The 24,496-nt window shown below is 39.2% G+C and overlaps 1 protein-coding gene across 1 annotated transcript in view; it reads left to right on the plus strand.

Annotated features, from left to right (window-relative positions):
- Positions 1-24,496, plus strand: part of LOC150085683 (heat shock 70 kDa protein 12A-like) — a 228,723-nt gene that overhangs the window by 144,327 nt on the left and 59,900 nt on the right. Inside the window, exons 5-6 of the mRNA XM_090374189.1 lie at positions 13,646-13,867; positions 21,771-21,963. Coding sequence (XP_090230315.1) covers positions 13,646-13,867; positions 21,771-21,963 — 415 coding nt within the window. The remainder of the gene's footprint in view (positions 1-13,645; positions 13,868-21,770; positions 21,964-24,496) is intronic.

Raw genomic sequence — 24,496 nt, forward strand, 5'->3', positions numbered from 1 at the left:
TAACCTACGGTATATCTAGTACGGTATCACAATGGCGGGAAAGTTAATAACGGTAGCGGTAGTTACGAACACGTGGAAACCCTTACCGATACTTTTACAAGGCCGAGTAAAGAATAAATACACCAAATTAATCAAAAAATCACAAAATAATGTTATACTACTAAATTTAAATCAAAAGTTTTAGAAAAACAATAATTTCAAATGAATAAATAAGAAAAATCCACTTAGCGGCTTGGAACACGACCGTCACTAGTTGCCTCGTCAGCAGACTCTTTCATGTCTTCAATAGATGAAGCTACTGACCATATCACAAAACAAATACTAGCATCAGCTGATAAAGCTATTCCTCAGTCATCTACTCGTCCATGCAGGCGCAAAAACTGCTGGTGGAATGAAGAATGTAATAGAGCTAAAAAGGCAAAGAATAAAGCTTGGAATATTTTTCGCAAGCATCCCACTACTGTGTCTCCCGCTGAAGTAGCCTTGAAATCATACGTGCGGCTGGTTAAATCAGTGCTCTGCATTATTGTGTTTTTAAGTGGTGATCTCTGGCTCCATAGTATGGAATTTTTATACTGATAGAATCCAGATGTCATGCATGATCCAATTCGAGTGCCTTCCGATGTCTAGTATGATCAGGTGATTTTTTATATCCATATTTGTTTCAAAATTTTCTATACGGAAGTTCGCATTCCTTCAACATGATAAGCCTGCAACTTAAAATAGCAGTTGGAATAAATGCCTGAAGGGTTAACGTGCGAACGAAGACACTCTACGTTCTTGCACCTGCAACAGAGATTGACCTTCATTTCACTGTCCCTTTGAAGAATAACCCCGTTCCCACAGGGAATATTGTTTACTCCAGGAAAATACGTATCAGCCGATTACAGTGCCTGAGGAGATTTCGTGACATTCGTTCTAAGAAACTGAACATTGGAAATTAGGAAAAAAAAAAAAAAAAAAAGTATTTAATCAACAGTGTAAGTGCTACAATGTATTTCCACAAGAAGACTAACCTTATTGGAGTGCCTTGGTGAGAAACCTTTGCTTTTCTTTTGGGATTTACGCCAGATACTAGCGTTATTCTCTGTTTTCCTTTGTTTGCGAGACTGTATGGTCACCATGCGGCTCGCGAAGGGAAAATAGAGAAGTGCTCCGGTATAACGCGGCTGCCGCGCTAGGATCTGGCCCTTGACTGGGGAAGGATCCCCCAAATAGTGTGTACCCTGGGCTGAACGAGAGCCCCAACTTTCTTGCGACTGAGTTAACCTTTAATTACAAACTATGCATTCAGTGACTGCCCTCCCCCCCTCTCTGTCATAAACTTTCATGGTGAAGTGGAACTTCTCTCTCGTGCATTTCCCAACTTTTTTGATCTTTTCATCTGACCATCATCTTTAGCGTCCTCAGAAACCGCTAAGGAAAAATTTCCCATCATCCTAGGGGAATTTCTACCCTCGGCTGTTTCCCCCCATGTGTTTCGGTGGGGGAAGGAAAAACACACACATAGTAGTATACTTCTCCAAATTAACGTACGGACTCGTGTGAGGCATCTTTCAGCGACTCCCGAAGAGACCTGTGTAGGAAAACAGCAGCACCTCGATAAACCAGAAAATTCCGATTATCCGGAAAACAAATAAAATGCATGAAAACGACATGGAAGTCATTGAGATTGGTACCCTCAGCCAAACTGAAGAGAAACAGGAAGAGGCCGAGGATCATAGACCAATTGCCAAAAGAAAAAACAAAAATGGAACAGTACCAAAATCTGACCGGAAAACCCGGAGCACCAGCCAAATAAAGGATCAGCATGACCACCCAGGAGGGACAGATGACCAACCCAAGCCTTCAGAAAATGCTAAACTCGATCCAACACTACCAAAGGGAACCGTTCCAGAGCAAACATTACTGCTGCGAACGGCCTTAGAAAATCTGATGAAGGAAAACTGCAGCAAAATAACATCCGTACTACGAGCAGAAATCGTACACCAATGGAATAAACTCAAAGCCATCTTAATGAACACATTCGGCCAACTACAGAAGGCAGAGGCAATATTGGAAGCACGAAACATGGATGGAGACAAACAAATGCTACAGCGCGCTCCGTCGTATGCACAAGCGTTGAGGACACCAGCAAGTGACTCGATAGTGGCCGGCAAAGCACCCGAACTCGAAAGAAAGATCCTACCTAAACAACCACACTTAGTGGTCCTACGACCAACAAAACCCCACGACAACCAGTCCAGTGAACAACTCAAATCCCAAATAATGACTAACCTAAACGAAGAATTTAAAACAACAAGAATAAAGGCCATAAGGAAAACAAGGAATGTCGGACTACTGATAGAAACGGAAACAAGAGAGGAAGCACAAAGAATAATAGAAAATCCGAAAATACCTGAACTAGGACTAACCGCTGCTGCGCCCAAAAACCGAGGCCCTTCAATCGTAATATATGACCTGGCCAAAGACCTTACCCCAGATCACCTATCAGAGGAGCTATTCCAAAGAAATCTACAGGCCATTTTTCCGGACAGGAATAAGGAAGACCTAGTGACGCCCAAGTACATAACCAAGTCAAGAGACGGAAGCCGCCAAAACTGGGTTGTCGAGCTCGCGCCCATGGCATGGAGGGCTTTAAGCACCCAGAACAGAATCTATGTTAACTGGGGCAGTCACCGCTTTCGGGAGCATGTGACTGTGCCCAAATGCTACAGGTGCTGCAAATTTGGGCATACAACCCACACATGCACCCAGACAATTCCCACGTGCGGGCATTGTTCGGCAAAAGGTCATGCCTTCCGTGACTGCCCAAACAAAAACACCGACCCAACCTGTGCAAACTGCAAGAGTTTAAAGTTAGATAGCGCGCATTCAATCAGAGATGGTCAATGTCCTACATACCTGAAAGCAAAGAGTTTATTCCAATCAAGACTCAACTATGGGAACACATCCTAAAAAATATAACATCACAGAGGTTAAATTCATGCAGATAAATGCACATAGAGCCAAGGCGGTCGCCGACCAAATCCGCAAGAAGGCGGAAGAAGAAAACATTGATGTAGTAATATTACAAGAACCATATGTACATATGAAGGCTGTCAGGGGCTATCCCATAACATACAAAGTAGTCCAAACGGGGGATGACACCCCATGGGCAGCGATTTTGGTAAGAAACCCAGATATAACGGTGACCAAAATCACTCAGCTATGCACATCTTGGGCCGCATGTGCCCAACTCACTACGGCCTTGGGCGCGTTTTATGTCATAGCCCTTTACTGCCGTCCGGGTGAGGACATTGACTTCGCAGTAAGGTACCTAAGTCTGGCTAGTGATATGCTCCCAAACGCAAAAATCATCGTGGGAGCAGACGTTAACTGCCGGTCGCCAATGTGGCACAGCCATACTCCAGATAGACAGGGTACCAGAAACGGGACCAAGTTGGAAGAGTTCCTGGCAACCTCAACACTAACTGTACTAAACTTACCCAACAATCTGCCTACATTCTGCAACACATTATGGGAGGCCACTATAGACGTTACCATGGCAACGAGGAATGCTGCCAACAACATTTCCAAATGGACCGTCCGTGAGGCTTGGACAACGTCTGATCATCGCGCCATTACGTTCAGTCTAAACAAATCACTGGCCACAGTACCTGTGAACAGACAAACTGCCCATAGATATGCCATAGCAAAGGCAGACTGGGAACTCTTCCAGACCACCCTACGGAATAGCATACAACAACGACAGAGAGAACTCCAACGTATCGAGGACCCAAGAATCCTCCAAATTAAAACGACTGAAATCATAAAACAAGCCAGCGACACAGCCATCAGGAAGAAAAATCCAACACCAGGGAAAGTGCCCTGGTGGAATCAAAACCTGCAGCGACTCAGGAAGGAGGCACAGGAAAGAAGAAAGGCCTTCCAGCGAGCCAGACGCTCCTGGCCGATGGCGGAAATTGAAACCCTACGACAGAGCTACAAAGAGGCAAGAAACGCCTATACAGCACAAATTAGAGAAAGCAAAAACCAATCCTGGGAGCGCCTGGTCTCGACCACTGGAAACAAGGATCCTTGGGGACTTGTATACAAGATCGTCACCAACAAACTTCCCAGAGGGGAAGTAGTTGAAGCCACTAAAACACCTGAAGGAAACTTGACTATCACTTGGGAACACACCATCAACAATATCCTTGACGCTGCCTTTCATCCAGAGATACAAACAATGACAACAGAACAGAGCCGAGTTTGCCAAGCCAACGAGACTCATCAAACGGCAACAAAAGAGCACCCTTTCACCATGGAAGAGATCAGCAATGCAGCAGACCTAATAAAGGGAAATAGATGCCCTGGACCGGACCTTCTGGAACCCGAAATTATCAAAAAAATGGTAGAGTACGCTCCGAACTTACTACTAAACCTATATAACCTCTGTCTCAGAGAAGGTATCTTCCCGAATTCCTGGAAGATGGCAAACGTTAAACTCATCCTAAAGAATCCAACAAAGCCACCACACCTTCCAGACTCCTATTGGCCCATTGCACTTTTGACAGTTATCAGTAAGCTATTTGAACGACTACTTTACACACGGATCCAGCATTACTATGATGAGGCAGGCCTGGCCTCAGCAAACCAATTCGGCTTCAGACGGGGAACCTCCGCCGTGGATGCCTTAACTCACCTCCTGACCACGGTAAACAGATGTAATACAAAGTACTTCCTAGTGATAGCCGTCGACTTCGCTGGGGCGTTCGACTCACTTTGGTGGCCGAGCGTCCTGGCGAGGTTGCGCGAAGCCAACATGCCGGAAAACCTTTATAACACCATCAAAAGTTACCTAAGCAACAGAACCATCAAAGTCACCGCCCCCTATGGCACACTCTCCAGGCATGTCCATCAGGGCTGCCCTCAAGGTTCGGTCCTTGGCCCACTACTGTGGAATATTGTCTTGGACACCTTTCTTAACATCGATCTCAATGAAGTACAATCTCAGGCATTTGCGGACGACCTCATTCTCACGATACAGGCAAACTCAAGAGCTGCGTTAGAGGTCCTCGCAAATCGGGCCCTGACCACTCTCCAAGAATGGGCAAACCGAAATCAACTCAAAATATCCTCCACAAAAACAAACTCCATCCTACTAAAGGGACTCCTTGATCTTAGGCGGCCTCCGCAAATAAAAATTGGGCAGGAAACAATCAAATTCTCTAACCAACTGAAATACCTAGGCGTGATATTGGACCAAAACCTGTCATTTCAGGACCATCTGAAATATCTCCGTAAAAAAATAAGACGCTACGCAGCCATGGTTGCCAGGGTCACGCGTAAAGAATGGGGCTTGAAAAAGCGAGTCCTCAAACTGTTCTACAAAGCTATCTTCACTCCGATCGTCACCTACGCATCCGGTGCATGGTTTCAAAAAACTACAACAGCAGTAAACAGACGTATCACGGACCAAATTCACAGATCCATCCTCCTAACCATCACTCGCGCTTGCCGCACGGTGAGCACCCACGCCCTGCAAGTGCTCGCAGGCACTCTCCCGCTGGACCTAGAAATCATACAACGCGGCCTACTATACTACCTAGACAAAGGCACCCCACAGACTTTTCTGGGGTTCACTATTGACCTAGCCAGCAACAGAAATGTGGAAAAGAAGAGGATACAAACTCACCTGCAGCAGGCATGGCAGGAAAGGTGGAGCAACTCTCAAAAGGGAGAGATCACAACGAAATTTCTACCCAATATTGAACAAAACTACCCAACCTCACCCAACTGGTTCTCCCCAGGTCTACAAGCAACGTACCTCTTAACTGGACACGGAGCTATAAATGCCAAACTGTCTCTACTTGGGATTCAGGTTGATCCAACTTGCACTTGCGGGGGGCTGGAGAGCTGGCAGCACCTAATGTATGACTGCAGGCTCTATGAAGACCTACGTGGTGTTTTCATCACCAGAATCCACTACTTACCATAGGGACAAGAACATCACCTCCTAGACACGAAGGAGGAGTATCAAGCCTTCTCGGATTATGCACAGGCACTGTTCACGAGGAGGACGACGAGGAGAAACCAAATGGCCGCAGCCCACAACCCACTACCATTATAACCAAAGAACATCTGTTCTTCAGCTCACCGGGCTCCCTTGCCTGGTGCCTTTCCACCCCCTCCCCTGCGCCGGTGGTGGGACGGTCCCCCCGGCGCCCCCTACTTTCTCCTGGTGAGGCATGGGCATGCCTCACTGACTTCTGGGGTTGCCTACTCTATCATCCCCATATTTCTGCCTTAACCCCCCCAGCCTTCAGTCTCCCACCCACTCTATCTTTATGCTAGTGAATGTCCCACACACAAAAACGTAATTATGTCAAAATTCCCGTTCGCCCATTCTTTCGGCCTTTATTATGCAAGCATTATCCCCCTCACCTAACGATCATCAAACCGACGATGATGGATATATGTCTCTGTCTGTACATACATGCATATAAAAGAGCACGCGCGTTTTTTTTTTTTTTTTAGGTCCTAGCCTCTGAAATCTCAGGAAATTAGGTGGCAGGACCTGCCAGAGTGAAACTAAAACTACTGGGTTCCTGGTCTGCCTCCACGGGGCGAAGGTGGGGCAACGTTGGGCCTCAGCAGGGGTCCAGCGGCTAAACGACCAGATGAACAACGGTACACGACATCACACAGATACAAAGCCCACACACTTTTAAATCTCTGGCATTTCCCAGTGAACTGGTACACCCACAATGAAAGCAACACGGAGATGGGGGAAACCCCTGGTGCCGTCTGACACTAAATACACCTTACCTTACACCTTACCTTACTGTGTCTCCCCACCCCTCTCTCTTTTAATTATAATTACTAGTGTCTGAACCATTGTTAAATTGCTTGAGCCCTACATCCAAAAACTTAACATTTATTTGCATAAATAGTACTTCTTTTTGACTGACCCATAACTATAACGGGGTTTTTTTTTTTTTTTTTTTTATGTCCTAGCCACTGAAATCTAAGGAAATTAGGTGGCAGGATCTGCCAGAGTAAATAACTATAATAGTGGTGTACTGGTCTGCCTCCATGAGGCAGAGTGCAGACAACGTTGGGTCCCATTAGGGGCCCAGCGGCTAAATGACCAGAGGAACAACGGTACACGACACTACACATGTACAAAATCCATACACTTTTAAACCTTTGGCATTGACAGTGTTCTGTTTCATACCCACAATGTATAGCATGCAGAGATGGGGGAAACCCCTGGTGCCATTTGACACTAAACACACTACACTTTACTGTTAATCATATAAACTATAAGAAGCTGAATGCTAAAGCAAAGCAAATAAGAAAGGCCAAACAAGATTCTTGGATACAGTTTGCGTCCACTCTCACAAAAAACACCGATACTAGATTAATTTGGAGGAAAATTCAACATCTAAATGGCAAATATCCATTGTCATCCTCTCCTATATTGATCTGTAATGGACAAGAACTATCTTCCCCCAAAGACATAGCAAACGCTTTCACTGAAGCTTTTGCTAAAACTTCAGCAGCAAATTCATATGATGTTCCATTCCAGAAAATTAGAGGCAGCAGTAAAATGCAAGGTAAATTTCTCTCTCTTCCATATAATCAACCTTTTACAATATCCAAGTTAAGGGAAGCTCTTAACAGAGCACCCAATAGTGCAGCTGGCCCGGATGGTATATTTTACATTATGCTGAAACACTTGAATGACATAGCTTTACAAAGTCTACTAATATTTTTTAACAGAATTTTTCAGGAAAATATTTATCCTTGCTCTTGGAGACATTCACTTGTATTAGCCATACGTAAACCAGGAAAAGATCTTTCTAATCTGTTTAGCTATCGTCCAATTTCCTTAAATAGTTGTTTAGGAAGAACACTGGAAAAATTGGTTCTCAAATGCCTCACCTGGTTTTTAGAGTCATGCAACATCCTGCATAAAAATCAGTGTGGCTTTTGGCAAAACATATCTGCTTTTGATATGATGACTAAAGCAGAATCAAACATCACAAATGCTTTTGTCAGAAATAACCACCTAGTTATGGTAAGTTTGGACTTAGAAAAGGCTTTTGATTTCGGTATTCTACAGGATCTTCACACTTTTGTAGTACGAGGCAGGCTTCCCTTGTTTAGTCAAAGCTTTCTCAAGTGCAGAACCTTTCAGGTTCGTTATCAAGATGTTCTTTCTAAAATCCATATACAGGAGGAAGGCGTTCCTCAGGGATCTATTTTGAGTCCTACTCTATTTTTAATTAAAATGAACATCATCATCCATGATATTCGAAGCACAGTTGAATTATATCACTATGCCGATGACTTCATGATCTCATGCCAAGGGAAAAATATGAATTCTATCAAGAGACAGCTTCAGATCTCAATTAACAAAATAGAGCTGTGGATGTCTCAGAATGGCTACTGCTTATCAGCACAAAAATCAAACTATTTATTTCTGTAAAAAGCATAAGATCCACCCTGAGCCTGAATTAAAACTTAAAAATTTTACAATACCTCTTTCCAATAGTATCAGATTTCTTGGTCTAATCCTGGACAATAAATTAAACTTCATACAGCACATCACACATCTGAGAACTATTTGCTTAAAAAAATTGAATATCCTCAGAGTACTATCTTCATCCACGTGGGGTGCTGACCGATACACTCTGCTTCGATTATACCGGGTTTCAATTAGATCTCGCTTGGGTTACAGAGCTCCAATCTATGACTCGGCCAGGAAAAGTGCACTACTTCGGCTAGACACTGTCCATCACAGTGCTCTAAGGATTGCTTTAGGAGCATTCAGAACATCCCCTGTACATAGTCTTTATATAGAGGTGCACGAACCTCTGCTCAATCTTCAGAGGAAAATGTTGCTACTGAACTATGCAGCAAAAATACGGAGTCTTCTCTTTCATCCTACCTGGCCATACTTATTCGAGCCTCAGTGGACCACCTTTTATCACAACAAACCTAATAAAAACAAGCCAATTGGAATAAGGCTACTACAGTTAATAGAATGCTGGAACTTACATATAGATAATATCTTTCAGGACACAAACACTTATGAACCTCCATGGTCTACTTATATACCGGTCTGTGATCTGTCTTTCCAACAATGGGGGAAATAATAGGCAGCAGATCCCACCATCAGGAAACTCCATTCTGCTCACGTAGCTAAAAATTCTCATTATTTTCATATATATACCGATGGCTCAAAAACAAGTACAACAGTAGGTGCAGTGGCAGTTTCCACCATCTTTTCTAGTTCTGTGTCCCTTCTGAAGGAATGCAGTGTCTATACTGCCGAACTTTTTGCTATAAAGATAGCTCTAGATCATGTAACTGATCTGTCCTGTAAGCAAACAATTATCTATTCTGACTCTTTGAGTGCAATAACAGCATTAAAAAATTCATCCAAGCCAATCCACCCTGTTTTAAAGCAAATCCGATCACAGATGATTGTGTTACATGCTGCTGACCAGTCAGTTACTTTCTGTTGGATACCAGGTCATGTAGGCATCAAAGGAAATGAACATGCAGATCTAGCTGCTAAACATCCGACCACTGCGTGCTCTCCTAATTACCAAGTGCTGTATACAGACTACAAATCAGTTATAAAAAAAGTCTGTGAAGAACAATGGTTGCAGATCTGGCAGGCTTGGGGCGGTAATAAGCTTCTGCAATTCAAACAGGAACCTCAGTTGTGGGCATCAAGCATGAGATCAAATAGGCAAGAGGAGATGATCCTAGCTAGGATGTGCATTGGCCACATGCACCTAACCCATATTTATCTGCTCATGGGGGAAGATCTGCCTATTTGCACATATTGTCAGACTGCACTTACAGTGAAGCATAACCTACTAAATTGTAACCAATAAGTTAATGCTCGAAACACAATTTTCACGTCGCTTTCGCATTTACAAGAACCTTTAACATTATCCTATCTGATTGGAGACAATGCAAATCTAGCTGAGTTTTTTGCTTTCTTGAAGCAGAGACAGGATTATTAAACAGATTTTAACATTTCAACTGCAGTAGTAAATAGAATCAGGCACAATATGGCCTTAGCAGCCCTTGTGCCATTAAACAACAAACCAACAACAACAAGAGCTGAAGAGTTGTGGTGCACTATGGCCACAGATGCGCCTAATAATCCCCAACCAAACAAACAACAACAAGAGCTGAAGTATATAAGAATATTTCTCAGTTTTCATTGTTATTAAATTTTGATCAGACAGACGAAGAGCTCAGAGAAAATGTAAAAATTTTAGTAAATTTTTACATTTTCCTGAAGACAGATGATAACTTATATGAAGATATAAAACATTTTCATCTGTATATAAAGAAAAATTATTCTCAAACAAATGAGTTTAATTACCAAAGTTTATACAATATAATAATTCAAGACACAATACAGTCAGTGTTTCCAAGTGTTGAAACTATATTTCAAATTTTTCTTACTTTGATGATAACTAAAGATCATTTAGCAAGCTTAAGAGGTTAAAAAATGAATATTATATAGCCATGCTTCAAAACAAACTCTCTTCCTTGAGCACCTTGTATATGGAGAGTAACAAACTTAGAAGCTTATCATTTGGAGATATTGTTTCAGATTTTGCCATACTGAAATCATGGTAAAGAATATTTTAAATAATTTGAATCAATAATTTTTTGTTATTAATAAAATTATTTATTAATCATTAAATAAAAAAATATTTTATTTATCTGTTACAAGCAAAAAATTGCAAAAAAAAAGACTTTTAAGAGGGTCCTCCCATCCTCAGTAGAGGGAGCCATGCCTGGTGGTAGTAATATCTTTAAGTAAATCCCACATCAGTACACTGTGATCACTGCCACCCAGTAGTTCCTTTATCTGCAGATTCTTAATGCACGAATAATCACTGCTGATAATCAGATCAAGAGTATTACTCTCTCTGGTTGCCTCTCAAACATGCTGCTGCAGAAAACAATCATCCAATAAATCCACAAAAGTCTTGCTAGTGTGCAAGTGACCAACCCACAAGTTCCAGTCAATATCTGGGAAGTTAAACCCCCCCCCCCATTATTAGACATTCTGATTTACTAGCCCACTCTATTTCTCTATTTGTAAATGAATAAGAGACGTTTATCTCAATATGATGCATAGCACACTTCCTTATGATACTCTCCAGAAATTAAAATGAAACCAATTAAAAAATCAAAAATCTTACATTACGTTAAGAAATAATGAACAATAATTAAAAATCAAATGAACACAATTAAAAATCAATTTAACGCAATTAAAAATTAAGTAAATTAATTTAATGAAAAAAATTGCAAAACGATTTTCCTTCCTGAAGCTGACAATGCTTTTCGACCATATATCTTGATCACAGGAATGAAAATTACTGAATAGGTGTGAGCTTAGAACTTAAATAGAGATTATTTGTTTTCGCGCATGCGCTTAAAGGACCACGAGTCGGAGATTAGATATGGCCGGCAAACATTAACAGAATTCTCATGTAATTTAATTTCGACGGTTTCTGCAATTAAGTCTCTTATAATTACATTGGACACTAAGTATTTTGGCCTCGTTAAATAAAAAAGTATGTTTTTCATTAATGGCATGAAAGGCTAATTCTGATGCTGCTGAACGAGAAGCACGAACTGAGGCCCCATTGATTAATGCAGAAATTCAGAGGAAACCACGTAGAACCCAGATAAGATGAGTCACAATTATTTATTTATTTCTCATTTATTTGTGTTGTGAACAAGGAAAGGACTGAGCAATTGTTCAATATAGTGTGTAATTTCTGTATTGGGCTGGCTACAATTTTAAATTCGGTATCTTTAAAGAATCTGTTAAGTTGTTTGTGCCACTGTTCAACATATGCGACAGAAATAAAGTATTTTTGATATTACTATTGTTGGTTGGTGTATTTTCTATCCTTAGCTTGTACCCTAATTCTGTCTATTGTAGCAAGTGGGTAACCCCTGTTTAAAAATCTGCTGGTTAATATTTATATTTCTGAGCCAAAAGCAGATTCCATCGTTCAATATTTATAAGCATTGAGAAATTGATTAAAGATAATCGATCTTTTGTAGGTGAACGGTTGATAGCTGTTATAATGCAGAAGCATACTGGTGTTTGTAGGTTTATGATAGATGTTAAAGTGGATTTTATTCGCATCCTGAGTAAGCGTGAAAATTCTTTTCCACCTGCAAATTCTTTTACAAATATTGTTATCAACGTAGAACGTATCAAACTCTATTTCTCTGTACAATTGTTTGTTGTACTTACTTGTGTTGTTAGGCCTATAACACACTCCTACTCTCATCGTTGCTTTCTCAGTGCTTATGTCACATCAAACTGACTCAACATTGCGCTGTCCATCTATGTCAGCTTTCTTAGATTTTATGTTTCTGAACTAATATCATAACCCCTCCTCACTTCCTATTCTGTCTGTGCTTTCTGTACACATTGTACTCCCCAAATTCCAATTCTGCACTGCTTATATCTGTGACACCACTTCTCTGATATCCCAACCATATCCGCCTTTGATGTCTTGACCAGCACTTCATCAAATTTATTTACTATACTCCTAGCATTGGTATACATGCAAGTATACATGCACCTGTTCTTACTCTTAGTTACCCTAACACAGCCCATGTATTTATTTGTTCTATGATGACTCCCACCAGTCCCTGAGTTTCTGAGTAGCCACAAAAACCAACACCAGTCACATTTCTGGCCCTTTTACAGTGGTACTTTTCTTCACAGAGATATGAGGCAGAGTTGAACTGACATTCTGGGAGCTTCCCCTTACAAATGTGACTGGTGTAGGTTTTTGGCTGCTCAGAAACTCAGGGACTGGTGGGAGTCATCATAGACACACGTCCACATGTCTATATGTGTATGGTTCTTGTAATGATAGAATTTGTATTTTCTTTTCTTCCAGAATACTGGAGAACTGATTCATAACTGTGAGAGATCTTTGACAGTTTAGTTGCATCACTCTGAGAACATTACTGCTTTGCCCATTGTTTCTGTTATCTTAGTTATCCATAACTGGCTTTAGATTTCACAGATTCCTTGGCTCTCTAGTACTCTGGATGTTTGGGATCTTTAAATGAGTGGTTGAAGCCCCTCTTATGCAGCTTGCAACTGGGGCATTGAGGTTGCAATCTTTGTTAGGGCATTCCAAGAATGTGTCCTGTGGAGGCATAGTGTCTGCAGGTGTTGGCTTCCTGTCAGCAAGTTTTCGCCACAGGCCGTATCCTAGCATTTAAAGCTTTGGATGCCACCAAGTTGTTTCTGGGCAGCTGATGACAAGTCAGAATGTGTAACAACTTCATAATAGTGCTCTTAAACATAAATTCTTTTAGAATGCACTCTAGAAGGATTTAGCCAACATTGACATGGACAAATGTTTGTGCTATCTGCCTGCAAATTAAATGGTCAGCTATCAAATTGTGTGTGTGTGTGTGTGTGTGTGTGTGTGTGTGTGTGTGTGTGTGTGTGTGTGTGTGTGTGTGTGTGTGTGTGTGTGTGTGTGTGCGTGTGTGTGTGTGTGTTTATTATGCACTTTACCTGCTTACAGTTTTGTAAAAATGATTTTTCATCAGGTTATAATTTATTTTTCAGAATCTGAGCCGTGAGACAACTATTAAGGCTGCAAATGGGAAATCTATGCCAGCAGTCACAGTATTTGCCCATGCTCTCCATTACTTCAAGCAACATGCACTACAAGAACTTAGTGATCAGGCTGCAGCAAGAATACTGGATGAAGATGTATGCTGGGTCGTAACTGTTCCCGCTATATGGCGACAACCAGCAAAACAATTCATGCGAACTGCTGCTTATGAGGTATTTTTCTGTTAACAGTAGCTATATATAATGAAACTCTCACTTACACTGCATGTGAAGAGAAGGCAGTAATGATATACAGTAGTCACTACAAAATATAAATAATAACAAAAACTCATCTTTCAAAATTGGGGCTTATACTTATATTAGAGAGAGCACTGATATACATGTGTTAGTCTTAGTAATACCTTTTGAACAACTTGTTTCATCAAATGTGATTCTGAAATTTGCTTAAAAAAAGCAATGTTGTATGAATTGTTTTAAAACAACTGTTACAATTGTTAGTGGGCTGTCATGAGAGAGTGGATAATATTAGATCATGTTTGACCCACACAGCTTAATAATAAAATGAGCTATTATTATTAGCAGTAGTATAAGTAAGTGATGCGGGGAAGCAAGCTTACACTGCATCAGCACAAAAAAGAAACATGCTATCCACTTGATCTGTCTATCCTATCTAATGATATATCTGTCTTCCTTAAATTTTTTGAACTGCCCACTTCCACAGCACCAAATGGTATTTGTTTCATCAATTAATCGCTCTCTGACTGAAAGAAAAGTTTTGAACATCTATTCTGCAACCACCTTACTTTTTTCCTTTTTCAGTTTCCTTTCCTTTTTCAATTTATGTCCTTTTGTGTGTGTTGTCTGAGACTCTTTCTTGGACAACACACACAAGTCTTTTTAGAATAACATTATCATTAAGTTTACTCAATTCATTTAAAGCCTTAAACACTTATATCAGGTCTCCATTTAAGTATCTAGTTTACAGGCACTGCAGTTTTCAGAACCAAAATCTCTTATGGTAAGTGTGTCATTGTGCTTCCAAACCTATATTCAGTACTTAAGATGTGGCCTAACCATTATCTTATGCAATGGAACAATCACTTCCTTGTTCCTGCTGGAAAAACCCCATGAACTATTCTAGCAGCCTATCTGCACTGTTCAGAGAACTTCCTGCTGGACTGTACAATTACCCCCAAGTCCTTTTTGTTCTCCACCAACTTCAGTGTGATACCACCTAACTGGTATGTTATTCTGGAATTACTGTTAACCTATACCTTGCATTTATCAATGTTAAACCTCAATTGCTGCTTCTCAGCTCATGTGCCTAATTTCTCTGGGTCTTGCTGCAGTAGTATGCCTTGATTCCTGCCGTTAACCATCCTGGTAACCTTTGTATCATCTACAAACTTAGATGATAAGTTTGGCTTGCATTCATTATTATTATTAATAAATATTATAAACATAAGTGACAAGCACTGAACCCTAAGGGATGCCATTGATAACATTAACCCAAGAAGAGCAGTTCCCATTTAAAACCACTCTCTGTCATCTGCCATTGAACCATCTGTTTATCTATAGTAGTAACTTTTCCCTAATGTCACACTGCTTTAATTTGTACAGCAGTGTGGCATTCTTTCATGTGGAACAGTGTCAAAAGCTTTACTGAAATCTAAATATCTAAATAATTGTCAGATTTATTGCATCCAGTTCCATTGTTACTTTGCATAGTATGTAGCTAATCAGATTGGTCAGACAGGATCCAGCCCTTAACAGACCCATGCTGTGATTTCATTCCTGTTTAGATGATCCTGCAGTACTTTAACCACTGACTCCATTATTTTCTCTGGAACAGAAATCAGGATTAAATAAATTCTATAGTTGCTCACATTTCCCTTTTTGAATAGGTGTTATATTTGCACACATCTAGGAACCTTCCCTGAATCCAAGGATGCTCTCATAATTATAGCAGTTTGCTTTGCTGCCTTTTTAACTTTTCTTTGCCTTGTTTACTTTTAGCTTCAGCAATTTTTCTTCCATTTATGACAAAATAATTTAGTTGCCAGTTATAATTCGGCATACTTCTGGTGCTCCCATCCCTAAAACATTCTTCATGTGTGAATGTAGATAAAAATATTTATTTATATTTTCATTATATTTCTCAGAAACCAGAACAGGATCATCAATAGTTATATCTTTCATATCTAGTGGGCCTATGTTGTTCATTCCTTCCCCTGTAATGTTAGCATAAGCAAAGAATTCTTTGATACTTCTCTTTGCACTCTTAGCTAAGGATTTCTCATAATCTGCCTAGGTGCATCCTCCGTATTTGGTGGTCACGGGCTCGAACCCCGGTCTAATCAAGAAGCGTGTGCTATGCACTGCTGCTCCTGCCCACCTGGCTACAGAGGTGCCGAAGTACATAATGCAGTCAGTTCTGCTATAACGCAGTACATGTGTTCCTAAAAATCACTGCGTTATGGAATTTCGTTCATTAAAAACAACAGGGCTTGAGGGAAAATTAGGGATAGGTGCAGAGCACTGAAAAGTGCTCTGCACCTATCCCTAAAAAAAAAAAAAGTTCAGTCTGGTAAGAAAACGCTAAAAAGTTAGAAACCCAATAAAATTGTTGACACAGGTTTAATTGTTGACACAGGTTGACACATCTTAAATTTCTAATAGATAAATAAATATTACAGTAAATATAGCACTTTACCTTGACAAGATACAAAGTTTGTATGATATTTCTGTTCACTGACATTTTATTTTATTTTTTTTTAGATTGGAAAATTTAAAACAGTAAAAAAGATAAGCAATCAATAACGACAAACACAGGATGCACAAATTGCACAAGTGAGACAAGTTTATGAAGCTTAAAAAATAGGAATGAAGAGAAAATTTGGAAACTTTATTTATGTTTTTATATGATTTGAAGATGTCACGGAAGGGGAAAGACATTTCACCATAATAACGTAAAAAACCACAGAATTCCAGCTATCAGTATTATCACAAATGCAGTAAGATCGAGTTAACTACTCATTTATAATAGATTGCACTAACAGAAAAGCCCAATAAACCTGAAACTGCACATTGTTTTTGTTGTTTTATGGTAGTGACCTCCAGAAATGTGCTCCTCTGCTCATGCTATCATGCCTCACGAAATTTCTGTTCAAGCCGAAAACTATGAGCTCCAAAACAGGAGTCAGCCTACAATATCACATGTTATCTTGTGAATACAGAGAATGACAACGGTGTGTCTCCAACCAATACAGCTACAGTAAATGTAAATGGGAAATATAGCTCTCACATATTTGATGTTTGACATTTTTTTAAGCTTTGTAAACTTGTATGTATTGCTGTGCAGCTCGCTACATTCAGCTTGATGTTGGGTTTTGTGCTCACCCGGTGTTACTCGCTGACGAAACCGCATATGAGCCAATGCAAAAATCGCATTGTTCCCTAATATATCAGTCGCATTGGAGCAATTTTCGTTGCGAAAATGTGCTTTATAGCAGAACTGACTGTACAAATTACAAAAATTCGGTCCCCGTTTTAAGTGGAATTTTCTGGAACCAATTATCCACGGATAACAAGGACCCCCTGTAATTGCTTATATATATATATTACCGTGAATAAGTATTAGTAGTATAGGCTCCACCTGTTGGAGATACTGGAGCCTGAAACTCGAAGAAGATTCAAGAGGATCAGTTTCCATAATAAAGACTCTTTTTTCAGGGGCCCTTAGTGTGTTCTTCACCCCATATTTAGTATATGTGGCTCAATTATATGACTCTGGCACGATTCCAGACTCATCAGAAAAAATTCATGTTTGGGCACGTTCAGTTGGTTGATTTTCTAAAGCACAACAACTTTAAGAGAAACTATCATGAAGTCACCAAACCTTCTGTCCCTAATCTTCAGTATGCAAATGATCACCTTTTAAGACTGGTAGTGCCCCCTCACCTTACGTTTTGCTCAATTTTGACTTTAAACATTTTTCATAGCTTAAAATAGGACTTGGGCTACTCGCTGAGCTAATCAGTTTGAACTAATATATATCTCAGCCATTTTTGATACAAAAAATTTTAAAAAATACTAAAATTTTCAAATAACTTGTCAAAATTGTAAACATTGTAGGTGGTAGATGACTTTCATCACCGGTGAAATACCACCACTTTGCTTATTGGAGTCTTGAAGTGGTGAAACCCATGTTTAGTCTCTAGAGCAAAGTTTCCGGCATCCTCCTCCCCTCCATACTTTTCCTTCAACCCATGCATGGTACTAAGTACTATAGGTTTTGATACCTTTCGTGTTTGGGGTTTTCATAAAAAAAAAAAAAAAAACATTAGCATTGGTAGAGGCATATGATTCAAAAATAATGCAAGAAAGCAAGCCTATAGCATCAGTCAAAAAACAAAAAAAAAGGAAAAACCTTCCCATTCACCAATTCACTCCATAAGTTTGTTTAGTTCTGCCTTGAATTTATTTAAGCTGTCAACGTCCACAAAGACAGATGGAAGTTTGTTCCAGGAATCAACCACGTGCTTGCTAAAGGCAAATTTCCATACATCTATTCTACAATTGGCTCAATTTGAATTTATGCCCTGTCAGTTGTGTAATCTGAGCAAGAGAAAGAATCCCATCAGAATTGAGCTTGCTCAAACCATTCAAGGCCTTATAAATCTCAATTAGATCATCTTGCATGTGCCTAGTCTCCAGACGCTACAATTTGCAGAACTTTTCCTTTCTTAGCAAGAGCAACCATTTGTTCCACTCACCAATCTTGTTGTCCTTCTCTGTACTCATTTCAGCAACTCTACATCTTTCCTAAAATGAGGCCTCCAGGCCTGTATGCAGTACTCAAGGTTTGGCCTGACCATTGTCTTATACATGGGGACAATCACCTCCATATTCCTGCTAGCAAAATTCCTGTATATCATTGGCAAGACCACATGAGCTACTCTTGCAGCCCATTTGCACTGCTTAGAAAACTTGACATCTGACTGCACAATTAATCCATCCAGGTCTTTTTATTCTCTACTACCCCGAGTGTAATACCGCACAGTTGATACATTACTCTGGGATTACTGCTGCCCATATGCAGTATTATGCATTTTTCAATGTTAAACTTCAATTGCCACCTCTCAGTCCATCTGCTCAACTTTTCTAGATCCTGTTGCAGTAGTGTACTGTCATTAACAACCCTACCAACCTTTGTATCGTCTGAAAACTTGGACATTGGAAATGCCATACTGCTCCAATTTGTACAGTAGTCTTACATGTTCCTAAAAGCTTTCCTAAAATCCAAGTATATGATATCAAAATTATTTTTTGCATTCAGTTCCTTTGTGACCACATCATAGTATCCAATCAAATTAGTCAGACAAGACTTCCCCTTAAACTTCCCCTTAACAAACCCATGCTGTCTCTGAATAACTGCAGTCTTGTCTAGATAATCCTGCTTTAACCAGTGACTCCATTATTTTTCCCAGAACAGAAGTTAAACTAACAGGTCTGTAATTACTCTTGTAACCTTTTGATCCCCCTTTGTGAATTTGGGATACATTTGCACATCTCCAGTCCATGGTACCTCCCCTGAGTCCAAGGATGCTGTCATAATCATGGCTAAGGGTTTGCATACTTCCTTTGCTGCCTCCTTTAATCTAACTGGATAGATCCCATCCTGACCCCAGGTGCCAAGCGATTTTGTGATCAAGTGTCTTTGCCAGTGAATTTGCACTCTATCTTGAATAAATAAAATCATCTTCTCTATTTCCAGCTTTACACTAACAATCAATTAAATAAGCTTCAGTAAAGAAATCACTTTACTTGATCAGGAGGGAAAGTAACCTTCTTTCTTTTTTCTTTTATTTGCATATTATGCCTTTATGGCCCGGTAACCTGGAGGGGGAAATGTCTCCCTTCCAGGGCGAAATGGAGCAAGCAGTTTCCAAAACCCAGGAAACCACTGGGTGCACTGACAAAACTCTGACAAGAAAACAAAAAGAGGAGTCTGGTTCTGTTGCAGCAAAATGTCAAAAGACTGACGTAGACAGAATCTGAACTCCAACTTTCTTGACTATTCATTCAACTGAAGAACAACCAGTTGGAAAACTCTCTCCATTCCTAGTGCAGAAAGCCTATACTTTCTAGGCTTTTTCCATTTCTAGTGCAGAAAGCCTAGAAAGTATAATAGGTACTCCCAAAACAGTGCATCATTTAAGATCAGGAGACCTACTGGTTGCAGTTGTCACTGCCCAACAGTCAGAGCAACTATAAAAACTAAACATTTTGGCAGAACCTCTGTCACCGTTTCACCATGTGTCTTTAAAAGCATCAAGAGATTTATGTGGTCCCACTGAATGAGACCTTATAAATCTGTCAGATGAAGAACTGAAACAAGAATTAAGAGATAGTGTGATTAATATAAGGCGGATTCTAACAAAGAACAACAATGTATTAGTTCCTACTTGGAACATAATCCTCACATTTAACAATCCCAAACCACCAACAATGATAAAAGCAGGTTACCCTAACTGTCGTGTTAAACTTTACATCCCAAACCCATTACACTGCTACAAGTTCCAGAAATTTGAGCACTCACAGACAGTCTGCAGAGGAACAGCTGCTTGTGCCAAATGTGGTGCCACTGCGCACACTAGTACAGACTGCACAGCCACAACACCAAACTGTCTTAACTGTAAAGAAGAATATCCGGTGTATTCCAAGGAGGATGCCCTTTGGAAACATGAAAAAAAAAAAAAAAAAGATACAGTGGTACAAAAGTTCACATAACGTAACCTACCAAGAGGCTAAAAAATCCTTGTCATTTCTGAATGCTAACAAGCCAACTTATGCCCAAATAACCAAAAACACACATCAATTGCTACCAAAAAGAGGTAACTATACCAACAAGCAAATCACTAACTGAATGGACAAGTTCTATAATGACTCACTCCTACTCTCAATTTTGATTTCCCAGTGGTTATGTCACACCAAACTGACTTGACACTGCACTGTCCAGCCATGTCGACTGGCTGTACTTCCTTGGATTTTGTGTTTCTTAACTAATAGATTAACACCCTCTTCCCTTACTATCCTGTCTGTCTTTCCTGTACACATTGTACTCCCCAAATTCCATTTCTGCATTCCTTATATCTGTGTGACACCACGTTTCTGATATCCCAACAATATCTGCCTTTGATGTTTTGACCAACAACATCTTATTATATTTAACATCTCATGATAATTCATATGCATCCCATGTATTTTTCTTCTTGGCCACGAGTCTCATTAGTTCATCTGACATCAATTTAGGCCTAAACCTTGAACAAGAAAAGAAGTTACAAAAAGATTTGTTGTCTATTTCTCAACATTAAGAATTAACATTAAGATTACCAGTTGCTTTCCTTTGAATTTGGGAATAAATAGTTTCAAGACAAATAATTTGAAAAATAAACATATACCATTCTATTTGAAGAGAGAATTAATTAATAATAATAATTATATAAATGAAATTATGAATTTATTTATTAATGATTAAAATGAAATTATATTGTATTAATTAGTGTGCTTGGTTAAATTATAAAATGAAACCGTTATAAAAATTATCATCCAAAAGCCTCTAGCTTTACATATAAAAGCTATAGATTCAGTTTTTTCTATGCCTTTTCTCCAACTCTATTCAGCAGTTATGGCTAAGGCCATGTTTGCTATAACCTAGTTATGCCACTGACATTCAGCAAGTGTGACCATAGTAGTGTGACTCAAGGCTCCAGTAAAGGTATTGCTGAATAATAAATGATTTTATTGTGGTGTGAAGAGAGTAGGTAATTTATATCAGTCTTTGTGACAACTCCCACAAAGAAACAACTTGTTCAAAGTCTTAATTAAAGTGAAACTCACTTCTGCTGATTCTACATTTCTCATGTTTCATTAACTTACTAATCTTATATCCTAAAATTTCTTCACTGGCTGTTTTGTGAACATGAATTATCAGCAAAATATATTATAATTTTGTTATTTATAGGAACTTATCATTGTGATAACAGAAAGTCATCATAATTACGTTTGTATTGTATACTATAAAAATTTATATAAATAACTGCTTGGTCTCTAGGCAGGAATTGCTTCCCCAGAATATCCAGAGAGGATGTTGATTTGCATAGAACCAGAGGCAGCTTCTCTATATTGTCGACGCCTTCAAATGCACCAGTTAGTTCCAGATATACCTGTACCCCAGCGTTTGTCACTTCCCAATGATATTCAGCCTAAAGAAGGCATAGGCAAGCTTGCAGTAGTTAGCAGTAAAGGCAAGTAAATTATCTGTTAGAGAGATAATTAAAATTTTGTTAGAAAATAAATACATTAAATGAACTACCTACCTATGTTATAATATAATATTATAACATAAGAGGATGGCAACTCCTCTAATCTTTTCTGGTTGTCCTAGAATTTTAAAATTTGTCAATAGTGTAAAGTATGAAAATAGAGTAAAAATGCTATAATCCATGAATATTATACAGACTGATGAATGTGTTACTGAGCACAACACTCACGAAGAACTTTTATGCAGCACTTTTTTTTTTTAAAAACAATTAAGATTCTAAATTGTGAGATTCTAAAAAAATAAATAAATTTCTGTTTATGCTCAATACATTCACCAGAGGAGGTGACAACTTCATTTGCAAGCATTTTGTGCCTGTCTAGCATTGAACAACGGACAGTGCATTTCTTCTGTAAACATATGGTTCCATCTTGTAAAATGTGTACTGTACTTCTGCTCTTGTATGTTTCTTGTACTTAGCACAAGAAACATGAGAACAGAAGTTTGAAAACAAGATGTATGTCCTCTCCATACAATGGGTGATGTACTGGCCATTTGGAGCCATTGCCTGCTGTTTCTTTTCAGTTCCTTTGGCCATTTGAATACCTTCTATCTGAACATCAAGTTCAAGCTTGAGACAAGCTTGAACTTGAACATTCGGCTCGTCATACTTATTCAAAAGGCTCGTCTTCCTGGATGTGTTACTTTGCAGGTCAGATTGCTCAATCTCCCCAAATGCAGAAGGCCTCAAAGATCTTCCAGTCTAACCATCCTGATCCACTAATATTGCGATCCTTCATGCCTTTCATATCTACAAGAGCCCCAGCCAGAAGGCTGAGTTAGCTCACATTAGAAGTATCTTATTCATAATGGGTATCCACTACCCTTATCAGAAGCATAGCAGCATCTACCTTAGAAAGCCACAGAGCTAATCATGACAACCTTGCCTCGCAAATACTTCCCCCCGACAGAAGATAAGCTTCATATCACGACTCTATTCATCCCTGGGATTAGTGATAAGATTTCCTGGTTAGCTAGAAAGCACAAGATCAAAACAAAATTCTCTGCTTCCAGAAACATTTGGCAATTTTTCAAACCTTGTCTTCTCCCCCTGCCCCATTGGGAAGCAAAATTAAACATCCTATGCATTACATCACATGTGTGGAGTTCACAAAGCAGTTTATGTAGGTCAGAGTCACAGGAAGAAATTCAGAAGTGGTGTGTGTGTGTGTGTGTGTGTGTGTGTGTGTGTGTGTGTGTGTGTGTGTGTGTGTGTGTGTGTGTGTGTGTGTGTGTGTGTGTGTCCAGAAGTTTATCGTCTTGGATCTGGCCCTATATTTTGCCAAAACTGGATATTTTTGGAACTTCATTGAAATTATCACACTTCCCAGAGATCCGCACAGGTCAAGGAGACTTTTTAAAGAATCCTTCTTCCCCAGTTCCATCAGTTGGTTCGTGAAGCTTCTGATTAACAATGACCTGGTACATTTTCAAAAGCAAAACCTTGTCACAGACTCACCTTTCACTGAAAAAATAAACCAGGATTTTAGAGTTAAAAAAACATCTGATTTTGTAATATAATTTTAATATAGTTATTCGTGGAATATTTCTTATGTTTCTGCATAGTCTTTGTTGTACATGCCTAAATTACCTTATAATTGATTGGTAATAAATTTCCATTACATTAATAAATGGTGTGAAGTGTGCCTCTTATCATCCTTCAATTAAAATTGATTTTGTCTTGGTTTCATCTTTGAAAATATTTCTAACACTTTATTATGATATAAATCATTAGGCACATCATGTTTAATGATCATAATAGGCAAGCAATGCCTCTTAATGATCCTCAGAACTTTTTGTCTGAATATTTTTTTATGGGGTATTGTTTCCAAAAGTAGTTTTGTCACTGGGCCAAATGATGAGTATCACTGTGACAGCACCAGTCGGTGTTTGATTAGGTTGAAATCAGCAGTTTCTTCCTAAAAATAGAATAACAACCATTAACTGATTCAACAGTTTCATAAGTAATCATCTTTGCTTTCAGAAGTTATTTCATATTCTAATCTCAGTGATCACTTTTCTAGTTAATCAGGTTTCCCCCCCCCCCCATCTACTTGATTTTTCAAAAGTAGTTTTTTAATTTCACTGCCAAGTTCATCAGCATTTTTTTAAATTCCTTTTCACGAGAGATATAGGAAAGGAATTTTTTTAAATTCCTTTTCTGTACCTCTTTTGGAAACACATTCGGTTATATTTCTTGAAGTGATTTTATAGTCTTGTTTGATCTAATAAGTGAAATTTTTACTGCATTTAAAATCTGGAATTGCATTAAATTCTTTTTTTTCTGTTGTCACCCAACTTTTCAACTCTCAGTTGTGAACAGTCAAGCCACTTTCAATTGGCAATTTAAAAGCTGAACTAATATGTGGGAAATGATGAAGCTTCCAGGTTATTTGGATGTATTGCAATCGAAATAGTCTCCTTGACATTGAATACACCAATTTCAACATTTCTGCAAT

The sequence above is a fragment of the Mastigoproctus giganteus genome, chromosome 5, assembly GCF_048544385.1.
Source record: "Mastigoproctus giganteus isolate SK-2022 chromosome 5, ASM4854438v1, whole genome shotgun sequence".
Taxonomy (NCBI): domain Eukaryota; kingdom Metazoa; phylum Arthropoda; class Arachnida; order Uropygi; family Thelyphonidae; genus Mastigoproctus; species Mastigoproctus giganteus.